At 39.6% G+C, this 27,613-nt stretch overlaps 1 protein-coding gene and 1 long non-coding RNA gene across 3 annotated transcripts in view; one reads left to right on the top strand and one right to left on the bottom strand.

The window, feature by feature from the left end:
- The window catches only part of LOC112932786 (uncharacterized), a 38,517-nt gene extending 35,984 nt beyond the window's left edge, over positions 1–2,533 (bottom strand). For both annotated transcript variants that reach the window (XR_011995308.1, XR_011995307.1), the window contains exons 1-3: positions 2,236–2,533; positions 1,963–2,092; positions 1,753–1,876 (exon numbers count right to left, since the gene is read on the bottom strand). This is a non-coding gene — a long non-coding RNA (uncharacterized lncRNA). The remainder of the gene's footprint in view (positions 1–1,752; positions 1,877–1,962; positions 2,093–2,235) is intronic.
- Positions 2,534–2,588: 55 nt separating this feature from the next.
- On the top strand, positions 2,589–14,116 carry COMMD2 (COMM domain containing 2). The gene is made up of 5 exons (XM_026015753.2): positions 2,589–2,692; positions 2,790–2,867; positions 4,169–4,251; positions 4,800–4,973; positions 10,956–14,116. The coding sequence occupies exons 1-5, from the start codon at positions 2,626–2,628 to the stop codon at positions 11,151–11,153; spliced, it is 600 nt and encodes a 199-aa protein (XP_025871538.1). The 5' UTR covers positions 2,589–2,625; the 3' UTR covers positions 11,154–14,116.
- Positions 14,117–27,613: the final 13,497 nt, after the last annotated feature.

Genomic DNA, 27,613 nt, shown 5'->3' with positions numbered 1-27,613 from the left:
ACTTTAGCCCCAGAAGTAAAATAGCATGAAGTGATTTTAACACCTTATATACTAAAAAAAAAAAAAAAAAAAGACTTTATATACTTACAATGTTATACTATTGTAAAGCATTCATATTAGCATGCACAGGCACACCCTGGGACATTTACTCTAAGCCTGAATCTTACTGGAATCAGAATCGATTGCTACCTTCTCTATGGTTCCATATCATTCTGTTCAGTCCTCAAGTATCATCACTCATCACACTACATTGACTTCACTTGTCTCCCTCACTTTATTGTCACCTCCCAGAGGAAAGGACATTGTTTTATTCATCTCCAAATTGCCAAGGCATAGCATACGCTGGAACCTTTGGGTAATTGCTCTATAAGTATTTGTTGCATTAAATGAATGAATTTTAGGATGATTATGCATGCAGAATTCTCAATGATTTGGGCACATAAAATCTTCTACAAAATATAAATGCTACCATTTACAAATCTTTCAAGTGTTTAATACTAATGTATTGTTTCATTTGATCATTCAAATCAATTTCTTAATGTAACTTAGTATTTCATCTAAACATGATAACAGCCCTGCATGGCACATAAAGGCAGTCATGATTAAGAGACCCACTTAAAAATGAAGAGGCTAAGCTTATAACATATAAAATGAACTTATTGGAGGCCTTACAGGTAGTAGGTTTGAGAGCCAGATCTGGAATCTAGACTTCTGACTTTTCATTCAGGTAATTTCCTCTAAACAACTATATGACATATGGTAATAAAAAGCTGCCCTGCAATTTATCCGAAAGAGTTTTAATTATGGCTCTTGAATTATCTCCTTTGTGCTAGTTGAAACTGGTTCTTACTATTATCTTACTGATCCCCTCACTAACCCATGGGTCCAACACAATCTTTGACATGTATTCATTGCATATTTGTAAAAGAATCACGGTTTTACCTTTTCTGAAAGTTATTCCCAAATAACAGACACTTTCTGAACAATGTATGAATAAGAGCTTAAGAAACGATGCCATTTTTCCTGATCTGCGTTTCAGAGTCTAAGAAAAAATTGTGCTCTCTCTGCAAATGCTGCCTCATGACCTAACAAGATTAAGGATGTGTCTTTCCATACAGCAGTAGAAGAAGCAAACAACTTCAATGTGGGGACACCTGGGTGGCTCAGTGGTTGAGGGTCTGCCTTCAGCTCAGGGTGTGATCCTGGAGTCCCGGGATCGAGTCCCGCACTGGGCTCCCTGCATGGAGCCTGCTTCTCCCTCTGCCTGTGTCTCTGCCCCCCTCTCTCTCTCTCTCTGTCTCTGATGAATAAATAAAATCTTAAAAGCAAAATCAAACAATAATTTCAATGTGAAGGACAAGGTACACAGAGCAAACAGAGCTGAAAAACGTTCAATTTTCATTTCTGCCCAGAAGACTCAAGAGTATAGAGGGCGACGTCTCAATCCTTAGATACAACACTAGGTAGGAAGTCTTTCTCTCCACTCCCTTCCCCTTCCCCCCCCCCCACCAACTCCCCCACCAAGGGGTTGAGAATTGGAGAGTCATATTCCTATTAATTAGCAATTCTGTACTCTGTTATTTGAACCACAGCCGGTGAGAAGAGAAAGCTGGGAAAGGAACCCGATTTTCCACCATACCCTCAACACATCAAAATAAAGCTACTGTTCTGAACCCAGCAAGCATCAGTCATTGCCCTCATCACCACCGTCTTTATCGTAATTCACAATCACTCGCAGAACTTGTCACAAACCTTCCGTTCTGAGCCTGCTACGTAGCACGATGGGCTTTGGAGCAGGTCATCGAGGGACTTGACCCTGTCCTTCCAGCTCTGTCTCTGGCTGATTATGCAATCTTTTGGAGCTTGGGTTCTCCATCTGCAAAAACGAGGTCATAGCTATTGAGCAAATGAAGTAAGGCGAAACAAGTAAGATAATACACCAAAAGCTCTGTGCAGGGGCACCTGGGTGGCTCCGTGGTGGAGCATCTGCCTTCGGCCCAGGGCGTGACCCCGGGGTCGCGGGATCGAGTCCCACGTCGGGCTCCCTGCATGGAGCCTGCTTCCCCCTCTGCCTGTGTCTCTGCCTCTCTCCCTGTTTCTCATGCATAAATAAATAAATAAATAAATAAATAAATAAATAAATAAATAAAATCCATTTTAAAAAAAAGGCTCTGTGCAAACTAATAGCTCTAAAAAAATTACTTTCAGATGCTTGACCATTTTCTGTTTCCTTACCTGCACCTGGAGGAACAATGGTACCTACCCCCCTCCTGGAATGCCTTTGAGCCCTGGATCAGTGAATAAATGAAAGGACATTTCCTGACCCAGCGCCTAATAAATGCGAGCTGTTGGTATGATTAACGTAAGGTCCCCAAGGGGGCGCGTCGGGGCTCGAACACGCGTCCACCGTCCGCGGGGCGCTGCGCGGGCTCCCCGGCCACGGCGCTTCCGGACGGTCGGCGATGCGCGAGCGGAATCCCTTCCGACGCCGTGCGGGACCGAGGCCGACCGGAACCCAAGGCCCGGGGCTGTTGAGGCGCCGGAGCCTCTTTGCGCCGGGACGCCGGCCCCGGAAGGGGCGGGGCGAGGGCGGCGCCGCCGACGGAAATCCTCCGCCTCGCGAAGATGCTGCTGGACCTGTCGGAGGAGCACAAGGAGCACCTGGCGTTCTTGCCGCAAGTGGACAGCACGGGTCAGGGGGCGCGGCAGCGGAGGGTGGCGCTCTGCGGCCTGGGAGGGGTGCCGGGGTGCGGCCGGCGCTCATGGCCTCCTGGCCTCTTCCGTTGCAGTGGTCGCCGAGTTCGGGCGGATCGCGGTGGAGTTCCTGAGGCGAGGCTCGAACCCTAAGGTCTACGAAGGCGCCGCCAGTAAGACGGGGAGGGGGCCGCGCGGGGGGGTGCGGGCCGGGCTGAGGGTGCGCAGCGCCGCGGGTCTCCCTCCGGGTGGTGGGATGGAAGCAGGAGGGCCCTTCGGGAGGCAAGTCCTGCCCGACCTCCAAGCCGCCTTGAGTTTGGTGTGTTTTGGGGTTTTTTGTGTTGTTGTTTGTTGTTTTAATTTATTTATTCATGAGAGACAGAGAGACAGAGGCAGAGACACAGGCGGAGGGAGAAGCAGGCTCCGTGCACGGAGCCCGACGCGGGACCCGATCCCGGGACCCCGGGGTCACGCCCTGGGCCAAAGGCAGGTGCTCAACCCCGGAGCCCCCCCCGCCCCCGCCGCCCCAGCTTTGAGCTTTTTCAAGCTCCCACTAAGTCGGTTTTGTCATGCGTCCCGTGCACCTGCCAGAGATGCTGTGATGCTTAAATGCACCCAAGTGCGCGGAGTAGCTGGGTGAGCCCATTAACGTCGCGCAGGTGCATGTTTATTTTTAATTAATTAATTAATCATGATAATTAATTATTCATGATAGTTAATTAATTATTCATGATAGACACAGGAGAGGCAGAGACACAGGCAGAGGAAGAAGCAGGCTCCACGCAGGGAGCCCGATGCGGGACTCGATCCCGGGACCCCAGGATCACGCCCTGGGCCGAAGGCTGCCGCTCAACCGCTGAGCCACCCAGGGATTCCCGCACCCCCCCCCCCCCCCCCAGGTGCATGTTTATAACTAGTTGTTCAGACGTCCGCTTTTGCTGCAGGTTTGTTTTTTTTTTTTCCCCTGCTGGACGAGGGTGTTTTCTGAGATGGTCAGTCCCTGGAGTTCCTCTTCTGCCAGACTTGAAATAATAGCCGGGCGTTCCAGAGGAGGACGGTGCTCCTGATAACCAGTTTCCAGGGGTCTGCATTTTGTAGAGGTTACACCGCGGAGCGGGGGTGGGGGGTGGGGGCGGTGGATATTGAAGGCGTTGGTGTGGCAGCAGAGCCCGAACAGGAGGCTGTTATTAACTCATTATTTTTTTTTCATTGCAGTGCTTGAAAGTATGAAATAATGGATATTTATTCCTAAATGAGAAAATTTTTTTAAGATTTTATTTATTTATTCATGACAGACACACAGAGAGAGAGAGGCAGAGACATAGGTGGAGGGAGAAGCCCGGATGCGCGACTGGATTCGGGGACTCCGGGATCCCGACCTGAGCCACCCAAGTTCCCACCTAAATAACAATTTTAATAAAAAGGATAAACGTCACACAATAATTTATTTGCTTGTTTTTTTCCGCTTTCCCAGGAAAACTCAGTGTGAGCAGTGACACTGTCCAGCATGGTGTGGAAGGATTAACATACCTTCTCACTGAAAGCTCAAAGCTTATGGTAAGGGCTTTCTTACCATGTATTTATTTCTTTGACCTTAAAAAGGCCCGGTATACTCTACATCACAGGCCTGGCAGGCACCTGCTTATGTCAGTAATGTTGTTAATGCTTTGTAATTGACTTAGTGAAGTCAATGCCTAAACAATGTGACTATAACGTGATCTGCTGATATGAATGCCTCTTACTAGTATAATTAGAATTACCTCTAATTCTGCATGTTATTAAAACCACATACAAGAGTATGTATCTTAGGAGGAGGGAGAATTAAATGATTTTTTTGCATGTGCATCTTCGCAGGATCTAGCCTGATGGAGAATAAGAGAGAAACTGGGCATTCTAGCAATTGTTTTAATGTTTCAATAAAAGTATTTTTATGTATCAGAGACAGATGCTGGAATAGTGGGCAATTCCCACTATATCCTTTGAATATAAAGGATATTGTTTCTCTTACCAAGTAGAAAAGAATTAGGGGATATCATGGTCTTTTGTGTATATCCAATATTTTAGTATTTACCAGACAAAGGTAAATTTAATGTTCTCACTTTCAGATTTCTGAACTGGATTTCCAAGACTCTGTTTTTGTTTTGGGATTCTCTGAAGAATTGAACAAATTACTGCTTCAGCTTTATCTGGACAACAGAAAAGAGATAAGAACTATTCTGAGTGAACTGTCACCAGACCTTCCAAGTTACCACAGCCTTGAATGGCGACTGGATGTACAGGTATGGCTCTGCCGACCCCACGTGACATACAATATAAGATTAATTTTGGCTCTGTGTCCTTAGGTTTGTTGTATTCTTTACCACCTTAACCAAATTTTGGTTTCAAACAGTTTTTTTGAATGTTTATTTTGAGACCATTTCACAAATAGTTCATTTTCTTATATGCTTAATGTGTTTAGATTAACTTTCAAAGTTTGTAAGAAAGGGGTTATTTGGAAAGGAGATGGTCATACAAATTTTTAAGTCGTATTTGATTTTAGGAAACTTTTATGCTTAAACAAAACACATGAATTAAAGTGCACAGGTCACTGTGCACTGAGTGTAAAGCTCAGTTGAGTTATCACATGGTGAAAACCAACATTTGCCCATGATAGGTACCCCAGAAGCATCCTCTTTGCCTCCTACCAATTGTTTCCCCTTCCTTTCTTTCCAAAGGTAACCAGCGTCCTGACTTTAAATACATAGATTACTTTTGCCCGTTCTTTAACTTTCCATATACAGAACGATTCAGTAAATATTCTTTTGTGTCTGGCTTGTACACATTCTGTTTGAAAGATTCAGTTGTTTTTAAAGGCACACAGATAACCAAAGGGAGTTCTCAGACTCTTACGTGTAGCCCTTTATCAAGCAGTGTGACAGATAAGTTTGATAGATGTTTATTGAATGTCATCCATTTCCTGATTAGAGCTATGCCAAATGCTTTGTGACACAGAAGTTTTACAACACACTGCCCTATATTTAGCATATCACATTTCTATGGTAAAACCTGGAGGCCTGAGTGGTGCATGCAAACCTAAACCTCTTCTGCTTTTGAACACAAGCCAGCACACACACACACACAGACACACACACACACACACACGAACACACACACACGCATTCTGTATCTCCTGTAGAAAACTATATCTCACATTTTCTTGGTCAAGGGACTTCATGATTAAAGATTTCTTATTTTGGGAGGCAAGATTTTTAGAATTTGAAATGTTTAAAATTTTACAGGCGATTCCTATGAGAAGCCAACCTGAGACCCACTCTTTTCTGTGCCAGAGAATAGTCCCTGGTGCTGGAGATCCTGCAGTCAGCAAGCCAGACAAGATAGTTACTGCCAGAAATGAAATATGTCACTCAATAAGATAATACTGGCTAGACCAGTGCTCTTCAGGGGAAAAAACAAAACAAAACAAAACACCAGTATAATGAATATGATAGGGGATAGCTGGAGTCCAAGGCTCTTCCAGATGAAGGGGTCAGGATAGGCCTCAGGTACCTTTTGAGGGGAGATCTAAATCTTAAAGTGCCATGGAAATTGCTCAAAGAAAAGCATTCCAGGCAGAAGGAGAAAAAGAAAAAAAGTCCCAAAATATCTTAACATTTTCTCAGATGAAAAAGATGTTATCTAGTTAGGGATATTAGATGTTCTCAAAATAACTAGTAACTAAAGATAGTTATAAAAGAAATTTCTGGAGGGGGAAAAATGTAATTGTATAAATGAAGGTACAACTGAGTACTGTATTTCAAAATCCTATAACGTAGTTCAGTGTACAGTTGCAGGAACCAGAAAAGCTTCAACAAAAGGAGATGAAATTTCAGAAGGATGCATGAATGAGAAAACCAGTGCTAATCTTGAAAGACGAGGCAGCAAAAGTTGTAAAGGCCCACATGGATATGGGAATGAGCATGGAATATGTGGTACAGTGCACTAGTCCCCAAACTTGACTATATATTGAAATGGCCTGGGTAGTTTTAAAATTTTCTCATCTGTGTTCCACCCCCCAAAGATTCTAATTTATTGTTATGAGATTTGGCCTGGGCATCAGGATTTTTTAAACCTTGTTACCTGGATATTTCTGACTTGCAAGCAAGTTTGTAAACCACTGTTAGAGTGGATTCTTCCTTTTTGAATGGTGGTAAGATGGTCTAAACAAGTTACAGAAATCCAGTTAGAGGGTTTAGCAATTATAATCCAGTCTGATTAGTGCTTGAATAGGTATAAACACAGATGTGGTATAAACCAGATTACAGGCTCCATGAAGGCAGGTACTGTGCCTCATTCACTCCTCTGTCCCCAGCACAATGTCTGGTACATAATGGGCATTCGGTACTGAATATTTTAAAAGGTGGGGGTTGGGGGTGTAAATAGCTTCTTAACAAATTTTGTATCAAGTACAAAATTTTTATACAGTTATCATGTGCTAGGTGGTATGGATTCACAAAGAATCAGACACAGTTCATACTCTTGGAGACCCCATAAGAAGCAAATCCTGTGGGGTTCCTAGGGAGGAGGAGATCACTATTGCTAAGCTTTTATGTTTCAATCCTCTCCAAATAACCAGGTGGAGGAGGTGTGGGGATGGTCATGTTCATGAGATTCAGCAGTAAATTATCTTATACATCTTTCTCTCTCTCTCTTGGGTAGGGATAGTTTCTGGCTTTTGGGTTCTGGTAGCCCTTAAAAATTATTTTTTTGGCTTTATTGATTTGCTTTAAGTTTTTCCATTATGAAGACATCTTTAGAAATTAGAAACTTAAGGAGTTGAATTTTCTAAAACTCCGGAGAGCTCATTTACCTCATGAAATGGGTTTGAATAGCCATGTTATTGCAGGGACTAATAGTTTAAAGTTGAGGGTATACTGAATGAATATTGCTTCTTATGATGAAATGCATTTAAGGGCTGAAAAGCTGCTAAGAGAACTAATGGATTTTCTGAGCTCATTAGTTGAAATTTTTACAAGGGATTTTAACTGGAGTAGATTCTCCTGGTTATGGGAGGAAGACTTGTCAGGTGAAGATCAGTTAAATGACTGGAAAACTATTAACAGGATATAGGACCTTTCATTTTTTAGTAACTCACTTGTCTCATGGACACTGGTAGTGAAAGGACATTACCATCTAATTATTGTGCAGTTGCTTATGAGAAATACATCAGTCATCATAGTTTAGTTTAATTTCTAATAGAAACATTTCCCTTCATAAATTGCCAGCACAATTGATGCATTTGATAGCATCAGTAAACTGCATCTGAGACTGGTATGGGGAGATTTGCCTTTAGGACTGATTCATTTTTTTTTAAAAGATTTTATTTATTTATGCATGAGAGACACAGAGAGGGAGGCAGAGACACAGGCAGAGGGAGAAGCAGGCTTCATGCAGGGAGCCCAATGTGGGACTCTATCCCGGGTCTCTAGGATCACACCCTGGGCCAAAGGTGGCGCTAAACCGCTGAGCCACCCAGGGATCCCCCAGGAGTGATCCATTTAAATTGCTGTTGTTATTTTTACAAGAAGGACAGGATTTGATCCTTATCAAAAAAATGAGTCCATATCAAGAATTTTGTGGACTACTGTTCATCCTTAGTGTCACTGAAATTTCTCTCCAAGAATAAAAAAGGTCTGATTGTCTTACTAGGTGTTTGTTAGGGATGTTGTATCATCTTTATTTAGAAATGTTAAAGAATGGTATGGATATGAATTTGTAAAGGATATTAACTTAGATATTATATTCTCTAAAAATTTGAGGATAGATTGAGTGACCTTAAGTGTTTGAACAAAAAGTTCATGGCTTAATGACACACCTAGATACATTTGGTCCCTATCCTTCAATGCAGAGATAGAGGAAAGAGAAGGATAAACAATGCGTAAGTGAATGGATAAGTATTATTTCCAGTCATCATTCCCTATCTTTCATACCTATAATTTTCTGTACTAGAGAAATGATCGTAAAGAGATAATTTAACTTACAAGTACCTACATTATATTTGGAGACTGGCTCACTGAAGGGGATTGTCCTATTGTTTCCAAATTATTTTTCAACATTAAATTTCAGCTGTGGATCAGTATCTTGGGTTTGGAAGCCAGATCACCTAGAATTAATTGGAAGAAGTTATTAGAATATTCTATGTCGTGGTATGAAATTAATCCTGAAATCTCAGGTTAGATTTGTTATTTGCTAGAAGTCTCTTCAATTTGGCTTTGTGTCCTTTTGATAAGACTCTGATAGTTTCAGGTAGCAATCTTGCTTTCTTGTATAACAAGATGTTTCAGGCTCATCTTATATGATGTCTCAGACCTCTAATCAGCTGTTACTTTAAGAAGGTCCTGGTTCCTTTTAAGGAAGAATGGTCTTTGGAGAACAGTCTGGTGCTAGGACTAAATTCTGTTGCTTCCAAGTTAGCCATTGTTTCTAGTGTTTGTGGTTTTTTTCTTTTAAAAATATGTCAATAATAAGAGACTCTTAATCATAGGAAGCAAACTGAGGGTTGCTGGAGGGGAGAAAGGTGGAGGGACAGGGTAACTGGGTGATGGGCGTTAAGGAGGGCACGTGATATGAGCACTGAGTATTATATAAGACTGATGAATCACTGCCCTGTACCTCTGAAGCCAATAATATATTATTATATATTAATTGAATTTGAATAAAAATTTTAAAAATATATCAATAGTATTTTTTAATTTCAGAATATATAATACCCACAAAAGATTATAGATACTCAGTTCAAAGAATAATAATAAAACAAGTACTCATTGCCATGCTTAAGAAATACAGCAAAACCATGTGTGACCTCCCCCAATTATAACCCCTCCCACGCTACTGGAGGTAACCATTATCCTGAATTTTCTTTTTTTTTTTTTTTTTAATTTTTATTTATTTATGATAGTCACACAGAGAGAGAGAGAGAGAGGCAGAGACACAGGCAGAGGGAGAAGCAGGCTCCATGCACCGGGAGCCTGACGTGGGATTCGATCCCGGGTCTCCAGGATCGCGCCCTGGGCCAAAGGCAGGCGCCAAACCGCTGTGCCACTCAGGGATCCCATATCCTGAATTTTCTGTTAATACTTTCTTTATAGTTTTTTTCTGCATATTTTTTCATTAAACTTTAGTTTTTGTTTTCTTCAACTTGCTTTTGATTGAACATACTTTTAGGTTTATCCATAACAATTTATATTGCTGTAGTTTCTTTTTTTTTTTTTTAACTATTTATTTATTCATGAGAGACAGATTGAGAGAGAGAGAGAGAGAGAGGGAGAGGCAGGCTCCATGCTGGGAGCCGGATGTGGGACTTGATGCTGGAATCCCAGGGTCACGACCTGAGCCAAAGGCTCAAGGCTGAGCCACCTGGTCATCCCTGTAGTTTGTTTCTTTTTGTTGCTATTTAGTAAGCATTTTACTGTATGAATATTCTCAGTGTATCCATTCTATTACTAAAGAACACTGAAGACCTAATTTTTGACTCTTGGAACCCAAAACAATTACTGTGTAAATATAATGTATACATGTAAGAATTCAAGGTATATACCTAGGAGTGGAATTGATGGTAATGTATATTGTTTTCCAAAGCAGTGAGAGTTCCCATGACAGTTGCTCACAGTGCCTCCAAATGGATAGGTTTTTAATTCTTGCCAGTCTGATATGTATAAAATAGTACCTTATGGTTTTATTGGCCATTTTCCTGATTTCTAATAAAATTGAACACATGTTCAATTGTTCAAAACAATTTCCTATGTTTATTTATTTGTGTTACTTCTTTTGTGCAGTGCTTACTTAGGTCTTCTGCACATTTTTCTCTTGGTCTTGTGGGGTTTTTTCCTGCTTGTGTTATTGTTGTTTTTAATCAGAACAGGTTGTCATACATTCTGAATACTAATCTTTTTTTTGGTTACAAAATATCTTCTCTCAGTTTGTGGCTTGTTTTCTACCATCTTTAGGTATCCTTTGGAAGAAAATGTATTAATTTTAATGTATTTCCATTTATCGGTTTTTTTCTTTATGGTTTGTGCCTTTTATTATCATGTTTAAGAAATTTTGTATGGAAAGGTTGTGTACATATTCTCTTCTTTTCTCTTTTCCAAAGTTTCTTAGAGTTTATTTTTCATTTTGAAGTCTGTGATTCATGTAAAATTTGATTTTTGTATATGGTATAAAGTAATTATAAATATTCATGATTATTAAATAGTAATTATGCTCTTATTCCATTTAAAATGAAGCTTGCAAGCAGAAGCCTCAGGCAACAGATTAAACCATCAGTGACTATAAAGCTACACCTTAATCAGAATGGAGATCACAACACCAAAGTTCTGCAGACAGACCCAGCCACTCTGCTTCATTTGGTTCAACAATTGGAACAAGCATTGGAGGAAATGAAAACAAACCACTGTAGGAGAGTTGTGCGGAATATCAAGTAGTTCCAGCTTTAAGGATTTATTCCCTTTGAATCACTTGTGAATCAATGATATACAGTGGTTATTTTTCAAAATTAATCTTTTATTAATTGACAGTGATAAATACATATAGTTTCCATGAAATTTCTTTTCTTAAGACAAATATTGAAGGCACGATCAAAAGCTAAAGTAAAGTTCCTTTCCTGGTGCTAAATGTGGTCAGTTTCCTTAACAAATTAAGATGTATTTTGTATTTTAAATGTGTAAGTAGAATTCAATCAGCTGGAAATGAGTCTACACTGTTCATACCTTTCGTGTATGTGAATGTCTTTTTTTGGTACTTCTTTTGATTTGTTAACTTTATTATTTTCTTCTTTATTGACCAAAATTTGAAAATAAAATTCACAATGTAATACCATTGCTATTCAGAATATTTTTAGACAGTTCATTGTTTTTGACCTTTAAAAGCACCCACAATGTTATTAGCTGCAGAATAGGTGGAAATAAATATGAATTTTTTAAAATGCTCTATTGTTTAGACAGTTCATGCATTTTTCCTTGCTAGCAAAAGTAATAAGTACTTACCATGTTGCTTAAGCTTGAGTTGTCATGGCTAATTGCTTAAATGGTACTCAAATTTGTGTGATCATATGTTACATTTTATCAGGGACTACATTTTTCCCCTAGTACCCAAAGCATCTAAGAGATGCTGTATGTACATTTATATACAATGAATGCTGGAGTAATATAATCACTTCTTAATTATCTGAATTTAAATTACACTTTTTTTTTAAAGATTTTATTTATTTGAGAGAAAGAATATGAGAGAGTACAAGAAGGATAAGGACAGAGGGAAAGGGAGAAGCAGGCTCCCCGTCAAGCAAGGAGCCTCATGTGGGGCTCGATCCCAGGACCCTGAGATCATGATCCGAGCCGAAGGCAGACAATCAACTGAGGCACCCAGGCGCCACTACGGTCACTTTTTTTTTTTTTTTAAGATTTTATTTATTCTTGAGAGACACAGAGAGAGAGAGGCGGAGACGTAGGCAGAGGGAGAAGCAGGCTCCATGCAGGAGCCTGATGCAGGGCTTGATCCCAGGACCCTGGGGTCATGACCTGAGCCAAAGGCAGATACTCAACTGCTGAGCCACCCAGATGTCCCCAGTCACTTTTTTATAATTTTATTTGAATAAAGTTTAGAGGGCAAAGGGAGGCCAAGTTTACTACATTTAAGTACCCCTTCTTTACAAACTTGATTTTTTTTTTTTGGTAACTAAGCTATTGGCTTGAAAAACTCAGATGCTGATGTGTCATGTCAGCCTGATGAGTACAAGGACACAGGGAGACTTAGGAGGACAAGGAAACTTGAGTGTCAGACTTAAGGAGAAAAATCACAGAAGGGTGGAAATGGAGGTTCAGTCTTAAATATGTATTCAGGGTCTTCTGAGAGCCTCATTCTCATGGAACAACTCAAGTATGCCTTTAGAACAATCACACTTAAGGTGTACTCTAGGTTCTGTCAATACCTTCTGTCCTAAGAGTTAGAGATTTTTGGGTCAGAGTGACAGCTTTTTTTTTCTCTCTCTCTTAACCAAGAGCCTAGCAGGGAACAGAGGCCAATGGAAGAAAAGCACAAGTTTAATTGCCACCGCAAGCAATTGGGCCACCCTTTCCCATAGGTATATGTTCTGTAGTTGCAAAGAAACTAGTATGACATATTAATTAAATTCTAATCAAATAAATTTTAATTTTCAGGATAACTTGATTAATGAAGCTGACCTGTTAATCTCACAAAAAAGAAACTTTATATTATGTGAAATAGTGCTCACTTTGGCAGCACATATACTAAAATATATATTACGTGAAATAATAGTAGCACATCAACAGGATTAAAAGCAATATACTTGCCAAGCTCATATGATAAAAAATAGCTCTATGAGGCTGCTTATTTATCCACATTTGGTGGGAGATAAGCAGGGCTGACCCCAGGCAAGATTGAAGTAATAGCACTATGTCCCTTCAAGGTGACCTTCTATATCCAGTGGTCTTACTCTCATCAAAACAAGAAAGCAAGTGTTAGTCTTTAATTGTGTCAAACTCCCCTGGCCTCCTCTCTCTACTGCATTACACTTTCTGATGTTCTTCCTTCCTCACCTTTTTGGGCCAGAATGAGTTGGGAGCAGTCTCCTAACTTCTTTTCAAACCCAAGGCTCAGTTTTAGTACAGGGCATTCAATGGGCCTCTTTCTTTTCTTGTTTAAACATCCATATCCTCTACCTTCTTTGTTTTGTGGCACATTTGATTTTTTTGTAGCCTGTAGATGAACAATATTTTCTGCAGATGTAGTCACCGTTCTACTCTGCTGTATGAGCAGGTTTCTTGACTCCAGGTAATGTACCTTTCCACCTATAACTATCTAAATTTTTATTAAGTCACTATGGAATATAAGTAAGTTGATTTTTCAGGATTAGCTAGTGTGTGTTTAGACTTAAATGTCCTATCCCCATGTCTCAAAGCCAGATTAGTAACAGCAAATCTAAAGTAGCAAATTGGAAAAGTGGGGGGCATACCATAAAAATAAAATATACCTTTGGAAACTGAAAAATAATAATCTGATGCTAAGGAAAGTTTGAAAAATCTTAGAGTGTCAAGGATGCATGTGTGCGAGCTCTTAAAATTTATAACAATGTGTGGCCTTTAGGATGCAAGCCTTGGAGAAGGTTAAGAGGTCAGTCTTTGGAGCCAGAAAAAAAAGGGTGTGAATTTAGCTAGTAACCTGTAGTGTTACAGACTTGAGACAATATTCACGTAGATTGAGGATCTCATTATTTTACAACCTTGAATCATGTTTTCTATACGTCCTGGTGGTTTTGGGATAGTAAGATTATGGCTGTTTCTTTTCCTAAAATAATTTCTGTAAGTTTGAATGACTCACATGATATTTTTCAAAAGAAAGGAAGAATAAAGGTCATGGGATTTAAATACAACTTTAGTGATATTTTCATTCAAAATTGTAATTCTTGGGATGATGTACACATAGCTGTCCAGAAACCTCAGCTATTCAAAAAGGACTCAGACAGGCTGAGGGTTGTACAGATGGACTTGGCCCAGAGTCCTTTTTTTCTCTTTTACCTTCATATTAGTGGAAAAAAAAAAATGAGACTCTCAAAACATTATCTGAACCAATTCTGTTTTCTACATAATATTACACCTAAGGAAAATTATCTGTGTTTTTAATCTCCAAGGGAAAACACATAATACTTTTAGTTTTTCACAGTCCTTATAGTCAGGAAGTTCTATCAACTGCTGTATTAAAGTCTTCCTACTATAATATACTCATTCGTCTCTATTTTTTTTCCTTTTATTTAAATTTTGTTAGCTAACATACAGTGCAATATTTCTGGAGTATTTGTCTATTTATTTTAAAAAATATACCTTTGGGACACCTGGGTGTCTCAGTGGTTGGGCATCTGCTTCTGGCTCAGGGCATGATCCCAGGGTCCTTGGATCGAGTCCCACATGGGGCTCCCCACAGGGAGCCTGCTTCTCCCTCTTCCTGTGTCTCTGCCTCTCTCTATCTCTCATGAATAAATAAAATCTTTAAAAAATAAACAAGAATATACATTTGATTTAGTCTCTCCTTATCCTTTCACAGTTTACATAATCACAGGTTACTCTCATCTCTTTTCCTTTTTTTCACTTGGTAGAAAATATTTTGGCGAAGAGGGTATGGTACTACATTGCTTCTAATTTCAATTTATTTACTTTAAAAACCACCATGACTATTGCATTCAAACTTAAACTTAAAACAAGCAAGCCCAACTCCACCATTACTGTGGTTATTTCAATCAGCTTTACAAATTTTGTGATGTTTTAATTATAAAAGCAGAATAAGCCCATTATTTCTCAACTTCACAAAAACAGTATACTATGAAGTAAAACAATGATACACTTTACGGCAATAAAACATATTTAATGGTTTGATCACTCAATAGTAATAGCTCTTTTCCCCATGTTTATATAGCTCCACGCCTCTCTGCCCAGGAACCTAAGTGACCCGAGAGCCACAAATCCATAAGATTCTACTTATCATATGGGAAAATTTAGGAAACATAATATTATGTTCTTAATGGGCTTAGAGTACAAAGGAGCATCAGGAATACAAATAACTGCATCAATATACTCTGAAATTTGGCTACCGCTTCAGTTGTAAACTCAAGCAACTTTTTGTAGGATGAATTTTTTGATAACTATAGTGTAAACTGTGTTTGTTATCAAGGGAAATATTACTAATTATATAGCTGTCAGCATGGGAGGCCATGCTCTTTTATTCTTAAGACTGAATTGACACTTTCTTAGTTGGAAAGACTACAGTTTTCATTTTCCTCTCTTAGAGTTACCACATTTTCTCTTGTGGAGCAGTCTGCCCAACAACCAACTAAAAAGAGCAATACAAAAAGGATGTCTGCCCTTTCTCACAAACCATATGAGGTGTTTTACCTCTTTATTCTTAATCTCTCTTACTCTTTATTCTCTTACACTGAGCTATAATCCACCCATTTATGTTTGTCCTTGTGTTGATAGAAAAAAAAACAAAGCAAATTCTAAAGTCTTTTCTAACTCTTTTACGACATTACTGACTCAATTCTGTTAAATATTTATTAAGTGCTTTGAGTGGCCCATGTTATGTGCCGAACAAAGGATAAAGTCCTAATCTCAGTTTAGAATGCTCTCAGGCCATTCCATCCTTGAAAGTAGTTTAATCCATAAACTTATTAGATTTAGAAAGGAATTTCCTAAAGAGGCTATTCTGAAGAAGGAAAAGTTCCTCTGGGCTGCTGTCTGTTAGGATCCCTTTTCCTGAACACCTTTTCTGAAAGGCAAAACTCTAATGATCCAATAGCTAGAGCTGTAGAAATGTGCAGAGGAAAGGATAGACCACTGAGGAATATTGTGGAACACTTGGACATGGTTAGGATGGCAGAAATTGTCCTTACTTCTTTCCCTATTAAAATAGGGTTCCCTGAGGTAACCGGAGGTGTGATGGGAAAAGCAAATTGAATTCTTTTTTTTTTTTTTTACCTGCATGCCAATGTTGTGATTGTCATAAATCCAATGAGAAGTGGATGCCTGTGGTTTTGAAGGAATGTGCTTAGTTCACAGAACGAAAAGGCTTCTCAGTTAACTCAAAGACTAAAAACACACAGATTAAAATTCAAAGAATGAGGAAAAGAAAATCCAAGGAAGTCTTTGAGTTTCACTGGGGCAAGTATAGATGGGTAGGATATGATTTCCTGGCATGATCTGCCAACCGTATGCTTTTATTGCAAATAAATAAAAAGTTCTTACAAAGCTCAAGTGAGTTTTTAAGTGCTACAACATCATAAAATTGCTTGATTTGCAGCCGAGACTATTGCACAATTCGTAGCTGAAAAGAACTAAGAAAGGCTGCTGGTAATTTTTTACTACTTAAAAAAAAAAAGAGCAAGTCATCATATACTTTCCCAAAAGGGGAAAATGATTTGTCTCATGATATGAGCAATGTAATTAAAACCTTTACTTTTAATGTTTAGACTCGTAAGGATGTAATTATTGGGTATTCTTTTCTATGCTTTTTTCTTCTACTCTTTGTCTTTGCCTGGATATAAATACAAAATTCCATGCCTTTCTTAGGTCCTTATAACAATTTCTTTTCATGCCAAATCTCATTAAGCCTCCTCCCTCCTAAAAAAATTTTTTTTGAGAAATAATCCGCATAAAATTCAACCTTTCAAAGTATACAATTTGGCGGTTTTTAGTATGTTCACAGAGTTGTGCAACTATCCTCACTATCTGATTACAGAACCTTTTCATCACTCCAAAAGGAAATCCATATCCATCTACAGTCACTTTCCATTACCATTCCCTCAGGCCACCCCCCTCCCTCCCACTCCCCTCCCTTGGCAACCACTAATCTACTTTCTGTGGATTTGCCTCTTCTGGACATTTTGTGTAAGTAAAATTATATAATATATAGCTTTTTGTATCTGGCTTCTCAGCATGTTTTCAAGCTTCATGTTGTAACATATAGCATTACTGCATTACTTCATACTTTTTTAGGGCTGAATAATATTCCATTGCATGGATACTCAGTATTTGACTTTTATGGTATTTGACTGAGTCATATATTTGTCGTACTATGGAATTAATCTATTGCATTTTTATAGTGTTTATGAGAGAGACTCTGACAGATTTAGTCATGTATTAGCTACCACGATGGTTTTCTAGAATTACCTCCGCAAATACAAGTTAGAAAAGTCAGAGAACAATTTCTTCCTAAGCAGTTATTAGTAGAGTTATTCTCCAAAGAACAGAATGTTTTATTTTTAGCTATTCAAAAGTTATACCAGATGTTATACCAACAGTTAAATTGTTGAAGAGACTTTTAGCTGAAATCAGCTCCAGAGAAAATTAATGTTATATCTTTTTAAATTTAAAAGATTTCCAACTAAAATGACGAATATTCTGTGAGCATTTTATATATTTAGAGAAGATAGAAAGGAACTAAGGAGGATTTAGGTCTTCCCATATTCATTTTACATATTTTCATATTAGATGAAACTATTAAAAATTTATAAAAGTTATCTATAATAGAATAGAGAAAAAAGGCATTTACTTTTGCTTAAATTTACTCAAAATATTTCTTCTTTTTTTTTAAGATTTTATTTATTCATGAGAGACATAGAGACAGGCAGAGACATAGAGGGAGAAGCAGGCTCCCTGCGAGAAGTCCAATATAGGACTCAATCCAAGGACCTCGGGATCACGACCCAAGCCAAAGGCAGACACTCAACCACTGAACCACCCAGGTACCCCCTCTTCAGAATATTTCTAAACTAGTTTGGGGGGATCTCTAGGACACCATTCTCTGGATAATGCAGCTGCTGCAGCCACTTGCCTTCTGGGGCTCATAAGCTAGTAGACGAAATGGAAAGATACATAAACATTGATTCAGAGTGTGATTAGGCATAGGAAGAGATATGACAGCTAAGGAGCTCTGCAAACCTAAGAGAAGGAGGGAGTAGTTCTCACGAGGGGCATCAGGTTGGTACTTTTTTTTTCTTGATCGTTTTTGCTCTTTTGGTAATTGTATCCCAAGTTACGTAGGGAAATAATCTCTTCCCAATTGGATATTGTTTGGTGGGACTGTCAGAGAAGAGTCCATGCCTCTTCTCTTCATGCTGAGCCTATAATTTAAGTCTCTCTCCCAGGACTTTGAAGCCAGTCAGAGAGACTGGTTGACACCTTTTCATTTTTTTTTTTTTTTAAGATTTATGTATTTTAGGGAGTGAGAGTAGTAGAGGGAGAGGGAGAGAGAGAATCTCAGTCAGACTCCCCACTGAGTGTGGAGTCCGATGCAGGGCTCAATTTCAGGACCCTGGAATCATGACCTGAGTTGAAATCGAGAGTTGGAACACTTAATCAACAGAGCCACCCAGGTGCTCCACAAATTCATTTTAGTGGCAGCCTTGCAAGATGCTTGAGACCTGCTACATGGCATCACAAAGGTGTTCTTGTCCTTTAAGGACTTGGTCTCAGAGCTGCCCTTTTATTCTGTACCTAATACGTTTAATAAATTTATTCTCTGTTAAAGTTAACATCTAAAAGAACCCCAACTGCTACAGAGGATAACAATACAATTAGATTAATTTTGTAGAATTGCATACTTTATTTCATAAAGTGGGATTTTTGTAAAATATCTTTGCAAATAGTTACTGCATCTAAAATTTAGACATGATTTTAGGATGTAGGTTGACTCTGGCAGTCTCATGTTAGGATCAGTCTAATTACTGAGACAAGATTCAAAGCAAATTAGCATTTTCCTGTTAATGCTCTACTATTCCTTTTATGTGCTTTTTTAAACGATTTTATTTATTTATGACAAACACAGAGAGAGAGGCAGAGACATAGGCAGAGGCAGAAGCAGGCTCCCTGTGAGGAGCCAGATGCAGGACTGGATCCCAGGACCCTGGGATCACAACCTGAGCCAAAAGCAATTAACCACTGAGCCACCCAGGTGCCTCTATTTGCTTTCTGTATCCTCTCTATTGTGTCTCTAAACTGTTCCCTTAGAACTTACAAAATCTGGTGGTTTCACCGTAATCCCTTTAGTTAGTCTATTACAGTTTGCTTATAGAAATAAGATGAAAATATAAAACAGTAATTATCAAATGAAACAATGCCTAGATGAATTCCTGGCACACAGTAGTTAAAGCAATTAATGAACAAATCAATGGGTAAGAGTGATGAGTGAACAGTATATACAATATGCCCTGTGGAACTTCAGAGTGGGGAAAAACCACTTCAGCTTGGAGTGTCAGAAAAATGTTTCTGAGTTGTTGAGAGAAGGGCAGGATTTGAGCAGATAGGTTCCTGGGTCTGTTTTAGGTGCTTGGAATACAGCGGGGACAAGAGAATATGACTGTTGTCATTGAGCTTACATCCTAGTGGGGTGATGGATAATACAGAAGATAAATGTGAACTATAATTTCAGGTTGTGCTAACTGCTCTGAAGAAAAATAAAAACACATTAAGGATCAGAGTTGAGAGCTGCTATTTTAGGTAGACAGGTCAGTAAAAGCTCTGAAGAGTTGATGTTGGAGCAGAAACCTGAATGCAGCAAGGGAGTGCACAGTAGAATATTTGGAAGAAGAGCATTCAAGGCTGCAGGAAAAGTAGGCAAATGCTCTGAGGTGAGAATGGGCTTGGTATGTTTAAGGAAGTGCAAGGAGGTTGATGTGGCTGGAGTTAAATGAGAATAGAAGTGATCAGAGGAGTGAGCAGCAGCAAGATACAGGGCCTTTGGCGCCACGTTTTCATCTCCAAGTCCTTCCATCAAACTGAGTATGTGGATGATCCATCCAACACCTCAGCTTCTCATTTCCTTGATCTCATTTCCCAAGGCCTCCCCTGTTTCTTTCAGCCATTTGGTTCCACTGCTGCACTCTGGACCTTGTCCCCTACACTCTGGACCCTGTCCCCACCTGAACTGTTCTGTCTCTGAAATCACAGTTTCAGACCTTCTATCCTCTTGAAATTGATTCCACTCATTGGTCAATATAACTTCCAACACCCCAATTCTTCAGCTTTAGATGAACCTTCAATACCCTTGCCCTACTCTGTCTCTCTCTATTCAAAAGCCTCTGCCTATCTATATTTCCCTCCTTATCCAGTTTGGATTCCCAACCCATCACTGCAAACAACTCAACACTGCCAATATTCTAAAACCTTTCTGTTGTATTTTGCATTGCACCTCTCACCTCTACCATATATGAATTCAACTCTCCCATCTTTTTTCTTGCTAGTTTATGGGCAACAAAGACCTATGGGAGAAAATATGCAGAAACCACCCAGACTATCAAGCTTCTGTGTTTATGATCATTAGTCTTAAGCCTTTAACACTCCCTAACTAGCCCATGATTTCCCTAGTCAACTTTCTCATTTTCAACAATCTCAAGCTTTCTCTGCTCCCCTTAAGCCTCTGACCCATGCACCACCCCTTCTTGTTTTCATCACTGCCTGCCTATTTCTTCACAGAACAAATAGAAGTGATCAGATAGGAATTTTCTTCACTTCTGACCAACAAATTTAAAGTCCTCTCTGTTCTGTGCGCTGATACTCATTTTTCTCTCCTATTCCAGTAAAAGAGGCATCCCTCAGGTTTCTGGATCCTATTCTTTCCAGTATGTTGTCACTTCTGTCTTTTCTGCTTATCCATCTTCCTGATTTCTTCTCATGAAAAAAAAAAAAAGAGGCATTTCCAATCTACCTCATCTTAATATCCCTTGACCCACATCCCTCTCTAGTTATTACATGCTGTCTCTTCTCCATTTCTGAAAAAAGTTCACCTTCCCTCCCCAAGTCACTCCTGGTAACATTTCCAGGACTTTCCATGTTGCTAAATCCAATGTACATTTTTCAGTCCTCATCTTACTAGATGTACAGCAACATTTGACATGATTGATCACTCTCTCTTTCTAAAAAAGTACACTTTTTGGGGGGGGGATGTTAAATATCTTCTCTTTTACCCTTTACATCTCTAGCAATGTTTTCTCATATTTACAAGACTGCCCTCTTAGTTGGACATCTCCCCAGAGTTTTGTCTTTAGCCTTTTTTCTCTACAAACTTATGCCAGGTAGTTTGGTTCATTTCTTTGGCTTTAATTAACATCAATCTGCTGATGATTATCCACTTTAGATCACTAGTCCCTATTGCTCTCCTGAATTTGAGACATGTAACTACTAATCATCTATATGTGCTTAGATGTCTATCTAACAGTTACTTCAAACTCAAGATGAACAAAATTCGGGCACCTGGGTGGCTCAGTGGTTGAGCGTCTGCCTTTGGCTCAGGTCATGATCCCAGGGTCCTGGGATCAAGTCCCACATTGGGTTTCCCTGCATGGAGCCTGCTTCGCCCTCTGCCTATGTCTCTGCCTTTCTCTGGGTGTCTCTCATGAATAAATAAGTAAAATCTTAAAAAAAAAAAAAAGATGAACAAAATTCAACTTATCTTTTACAACCTTGCTCTTCTTCCAGTGTTCTTTATTCAAGCAATGACTTTGCTATCCACCCAGTTGCTCAAATCAGAGACGTGTGTATCACTCTTGGCTTCTTTCTCTCCCTTTCACTCACCACAAATGATCCATTACTGAGTCCTATCAACTCTACCGTCTTAAATATCACTCAGATTAGTCTACTTCTCTCCATTTCCATGGCCTCCCTGCTCATGCTTGGGCTACCTCATCTCCCTCCAGTTAACTAGTTCTTTGACTCCATCTTATTAAGCTCCCCATTCTCCTCACCCCCGTGCATTTCCTACATAGCAGCCAGAATCATCTTCCAAAATAGAAATCACATCCTTTGACTGCTTAAAACCCCTCAGTCGATTTGCATTGTTTTTGGGATAAAGCCTTGGCTCCTAGCTTTATTTCCAGTCTCATTTCTCTCACATACACCTCTTCCCATGTGGTGTTCTTTCATTTCCTTCACTTCTATTGTCTGAATCCTCCCTCTTCCATCATCTACCAAGGTAACTCATATGCATTCCTCTGGCTTCAGTTTAAACATCATTTCCTCCAAGAAGTTAGGAGAACTATTTTGTTTACATGGTACCCTGTGCTGTCCTTATCGTAGATTTAACAAATATTGGTGTAATTATTAGGTTAATTACCTTTTTTATCCCCCTGGATTGTAGGAACTGTGTTTTTCTTGTTTTGCTCTGTATCACTGGTGTCTGTCACTATGTCTGGTACTTTTTAAGCTCCTATTAAATGTTGCAGAGAGAGAGAAAGCAATATAAAATGGAGTACAGAACAAAATCTGCGTATATTTTAAAGGTAAAACAAGGCTCCAAACGAATTTTGCTTTCCTGTCACACAAGTGTGATTTGCATTAAACCTCACAAGTTATATAGCAGCATTTCTTTTTTTCCTTTAGTGGGAAAACATATTTAGAACATTTAGTCTGCAGATTCTATTGAATGGACAAAACCAGATATTTACTTAGACCAGTGATTTTTAGCCTAGGCTGCCCTTTGGAATCACTTGGGGAAATTTTTTAAAATTCTGTTTCCCATCATTGTAGGTTGTCTCATCCTTGTAGTTTGTCATTTAACTGGCCTGAGATTTTTTTTTTTTAAGATTTTACTTATTTATTCATGAGACACACACACACACACACACACACACACACACACACACAGAGGCAGAGACACAGGCAAAGGGAGAAGCAGGCTCCATGCAGGAAGCCTGATGCGGGACTTGATCCCAGGACTCCGGGATCACACCCCGAGTCAAGGCAGACACTCAACTGCTGAGCCACCCAGGCATCCCAACTGGCCTGAGATTTGTAAAAGCTCTCCACATGATTCTGATCTATAGCAGAAGTTAAGAACATGACAGATACTGGACCTTTTTCTCTGTGACATGCTTCACTGACTGATATTTGAGCCTGTTGAAGAACAAGAAATTCAGTCAATCTATATGATCCACCCATTGGTGCTTCAACTGCAATTAAAAACAGCTGAAACAATAAAAAGAATTTGTTGGAACAAATAACTGTGAGGTCCAGAGGAAGTGTTCGTTTCAGACAAACTTGATCCAACGGCCCAGTTGATGGCCCCAGAAACCTCATATCTTTCTGTTTCTCTTACCTGTCTTGGTGTTGGCTTTCTCCTAATTTAGGCCCTCCTCAGGGCCAAAGATGACTGCCAGAGGCACCTGTAAGGTGAGCCCATCTTTGTCCCAGTGTAATTATTAGAAAAAGTTTTTAGATTCACTCTGATTTGACTGGTTTGGGTTACAAACCAATTGCTATGTTCAATGGGTTGGAATGTGTTAGAACAAGAGTGGAGTTCTCTTACCAGGGATCATACCAATTTCCAAATGAGTATGAGGTCTTTTGGAAAAGAGGAGACAAAAATCAATGCTGAGACCACCAAATAACTGTCTCCTACAACTCCACAGTGGTTGGCCCTACCATTGTGCAGAATTTGGGCACAAAACTGTGGTAGTATTTTATATTTTATACTGTATACTATACTGTAAAGCACATAGTATGTTTTAAGTAACATAGATCATTTGTATTTCAGAAACCAAAAAAACCTCCCTCAAAAACATAAATAAATACCATAGATAGGTTTCCACATCAATTTCTATAGTGACCACTAAGAAACTAAATATGATTGTATTCGATACAAAACCATTTAGTGAGAAAGAATGTAAGAACAGAAAATTTTATTTGAACTCTGCAAATAGAAGTTGCCTCATATATGGTGTTTGCTTAGTGCCTCAGTGAACACTGTTTTTTTTTTTTTTTTTTTTTTTTTTGGCCTCATTAAAAAAAAAAATCTTAGGCCCTCCAGAGTGTCTGACTTGTGGACTCCCACCCTTTAAGCTGAGTGTTACCAGCCAAAAAAGATTCTGTTGAGCTTTGCTTTTTATAATTTTCATTATGAAATCCACAGGGTTTAAACTACCCCCCAAATATATTATTGAATTATAATGTTGTTTATGCCATTCCGAATGACATATGCTAAAAAATAAAATAACACCACACACACACACACAAATTCCACTAAAAGCCCTCCTCCCTCTGCCTATCCCCCAGGGGATGCTAACTCTCCCTAATTGGAAACTCACTCTTCTAGAGCTTACTCTCACCAAGTATCCTTCTAATTATAATGTGGCTTTGCATAAAAAGTTTCCAATAGACAGAAAATGTGCTAACCAGCAAACATGGATCTGGGGTCTGCTTATAGTTATATTTCCCATTGCAAGTTAATTCACTGGTGTTCATCAGGCCTTAGACACCCATTGTGTCTACGTGTGCTAGCATTTAAATTTCTGAGTTTATAAAACTAAAGACCACATTTCAGAACAAGACTCGTGCCATAAACTTTACTAAGACCAGAGATATTATCCTGTCCTGGTGGCCAGACAGTCATTGTTCAAGCCACCCACACCAGACTCTTTTCTATTCAAATTGTACGAGTAAAATCCTTTTAAAAGAGAGGCATGGGACTCCTGGGTGGCTCAGTCAGTTAAGTGGTTAAGTGTCTGCCTTTAGCTCAGGTCATGATCTCAGGGTCCTGGGACCCAGCCCTGAGTCCAATGGGACACCCTGCTCACTGGGGAGCCCGCCCCTCCCTCTTCCTCTGCCAAACCCCACCCCCACCGGCTTGTGCTCTCTCACTTGTTCTCTTGCTCTCCCGCACAAATAAATCAATAAAATCTTTTAAGAAAAAGAGAGGTAGACTTTCTTTACCATTTAGAAATGCAGTGCCTGAATTCTGTCTGTGTACCCAGCAAGGTGGCACATGTCCCCAGACAATAGTGAAAGGGGAACAAGACCCTCTAGTGTCATTGTCAACCTTGAAGTTCCCTGAAAAGGGAGCGCTTGTGGTGAAGAACTCAGTAACTAGAATGTGAGCATTGAGTAAATATTGACAGTAAACTCTGGAATAATCTGTGGAGGGAGAAAAGCAGCTTATTTGTAAGAGGTGGAGACTAAATTCACCTACGGGGCTTCAAGTTCTGCTCTTCTTTAAAACACTTAGAGGGTCTTCCAGTAATAGAACATCATCAGCAAACCTTCTGCAGAGATGCAGTTGTTGCTTTGAGCTATAGAAGATTTCAAACATACGCAAAGTCGATAGAATAGTATAGTGAACCCCCATTTGCCTATCACTTAATTTTAGGAACAATGAACTCACGGCCAATTTTGTTTCATTGCAACCCCACCCATTTTGCTCCGTGGCACCCACTTCCTCTCCCATGTCATTTTGAATAAATTCTCAGACGTCATTTCCGAGATGGAGATTTTTCAGTCAGAGAGCTAACTTGTTTTGGATGATAATATGAAAATGGTCCCCGCAGTTAGGAGACTTGCATCTCTTCAGATAATGACTCCCTCACACTAATGTATCCTTGATAAGTATGGGATTAGACTACATTATCCCAGTCAAATTTCACTTGTTCTTGGTAGAGTGTGAGGTGTGCTGTTATGTAAGTGGATTATTCACAGGAAACCAAGAGCAAGTCTGAGGACTTCAGGAAAGGTGCAGAGGCCAGATCCTCACCTTGAGTCTTAGGGAACTGGCCTGGTTTGACTCAGCACAGTGGGCCGTGGGAGACTCCTGCTCTCACACATGATTTTGTTCTAACACTGAAGACTCCAGACTGTAGAAAACATGTCCTGAGCTCTGACTACCTTTCAGGTCAAAATCACACTTTCCTGAGTGAAAAGTGAAAAGGTAAAGGCATTCCCTGAAGGGAGTCATTCCCATTGACAATTCCCATTGTCATTTGGAGGTGGACAGCTACAGTGGGCTCTGACTGACAGTAACACACATGCCTTTCTCTCATGGGCTAAGGGAATTTGAGGGCTCAGATTCCAGTTGGGAGAAACAGGCTAGAGGACCACCTGTAGGAGGCAGGAAACCTAGCCCTTTAGTTTTTCAGTCTGGCTGGGAGTTAGGCAGAGAAGATCTAGGGTCAGAGGCTAACATTCTGATAGAGGCCACATCTAGTAAGAAGTGTAGTTTGTCTTCTGTCTTGTATTTTCCTTTTATAATCTCTGAACCTTCAACAAAGTCATATGAAAAGTTGTGTTCTGGTTTCATCAGGCTGGTGTGAAATTAAGAAAAGAGGTTGGGTACACACATAGGACAAATCAGTACAATAGTAGCAGCAACCTGCATGAGAGACCAGTCCTGACATTGCAGGAGGCATTTGCACAGAGGTCCACCCCTCACACCTCAAAGCCAGAGGCAAAGATCCATGATGGCCCTATGGGACAGTGGGATATTCCTGAAGATTCTTAGGATTATTAGGGAGGGGAATCTGTTAAAGACTAGACTTCGTGTTCCCCCATGGGTAGTATAGAAAGTAAAGGAAATACGACCTGTGAGTCCTGAGCCTACCAGAGATAAATAAATATCAACATATGTCATACACATAGTTGATGTGTATAGAAAATTGGTAGGTTACATAAACTGTTAATGGGGGAAGGGGAAAGCACATGGGGGCACCTGGATGGCTTAATCTGGCAAGTGTCCAACTCTCAATCTTGGTTCAGGTCTTAATCTCAGGGTCATGAGTTCAAGCCCTATATTGGGCTCTATGCTGGATGTGGAGCCTACTTTAAAAAAAGGAAAACTGTTAACAGGGTTTCCTTTGGGATTTCACTTCGTATTCTTATAGACATTAAAACAAATTTACAAAATATATTTATTACTCTTATAATATAAATTACCTAAGATAGAAATGTATATTTAAAGAAATTATATTACCTAAAATCATTTTCCAGCTCGGCCCAGAAGTTTATGCTACATTAGGGATTAAATAACAGAGAAAAATAGCATATTTTAAATATTACCCCAGGATGGTTTACATTTGCTGGGTTCCTTCAAAATTTTCCTTCTGAAATTTTTTCACTTTTTTTTTAAACAAAAGAAGACAAAAACAAACCCTCTCTATTGAACTACATGCTGTGAAATAATTTTAGCATTCCCCTAGGCTTCTACCACTAGTAATGATGTTAATTCCTTGCATGCAGCATTAGATAGATTGGCATCGTCATCCCTGGCCACACACCCACAGACTGGCTCCAAGGTTAGTAAACCTGGCGTAGTTAGGCTCATTTGAGCCCCCCTTTTCTCTTAATTGCCAAAATTCTACAGGTGATTGATATACAGCCACAGCTGAGGTCCTACACTAGAAGAACTGGGGAGAATGTACAGGGAACACCTCCCAGAGGACTCAACCCAAACTTCCACACGATGTGAATAGGCATTAATTGACTAGTCCCTCCTGAAGATTCCCCACAGATGAGCAGATAGCAGAGCCAAAAGTAAATCGGACCTTGACAAAGAAGCATGGACACCCTTGCAGTTAAAATATACTTTGTTAAGAAATTGTGGGGTGCTGGGTGGCTCAGTTGGT

This window comes from Vulpes vulpes, chromosome 11 (genome assembly GCF_048418805.1).
Source record: "Vulpes vulpes isolate BD-2025 chromosome 11, VulVul3, whole genome shotgun sequence".
Classification (NCBI taxonomy): Eukaryota; Metazoa; Chordata; class Mammalia; order Carnivora; family Canidae; genus Vulpes; species Vulpes vulpes.
The sequence above is the reverse complement of the archived record's forward strand: the minus strand, read 5'-3'. Positions and strand labels throughout refer to the sequence as shown.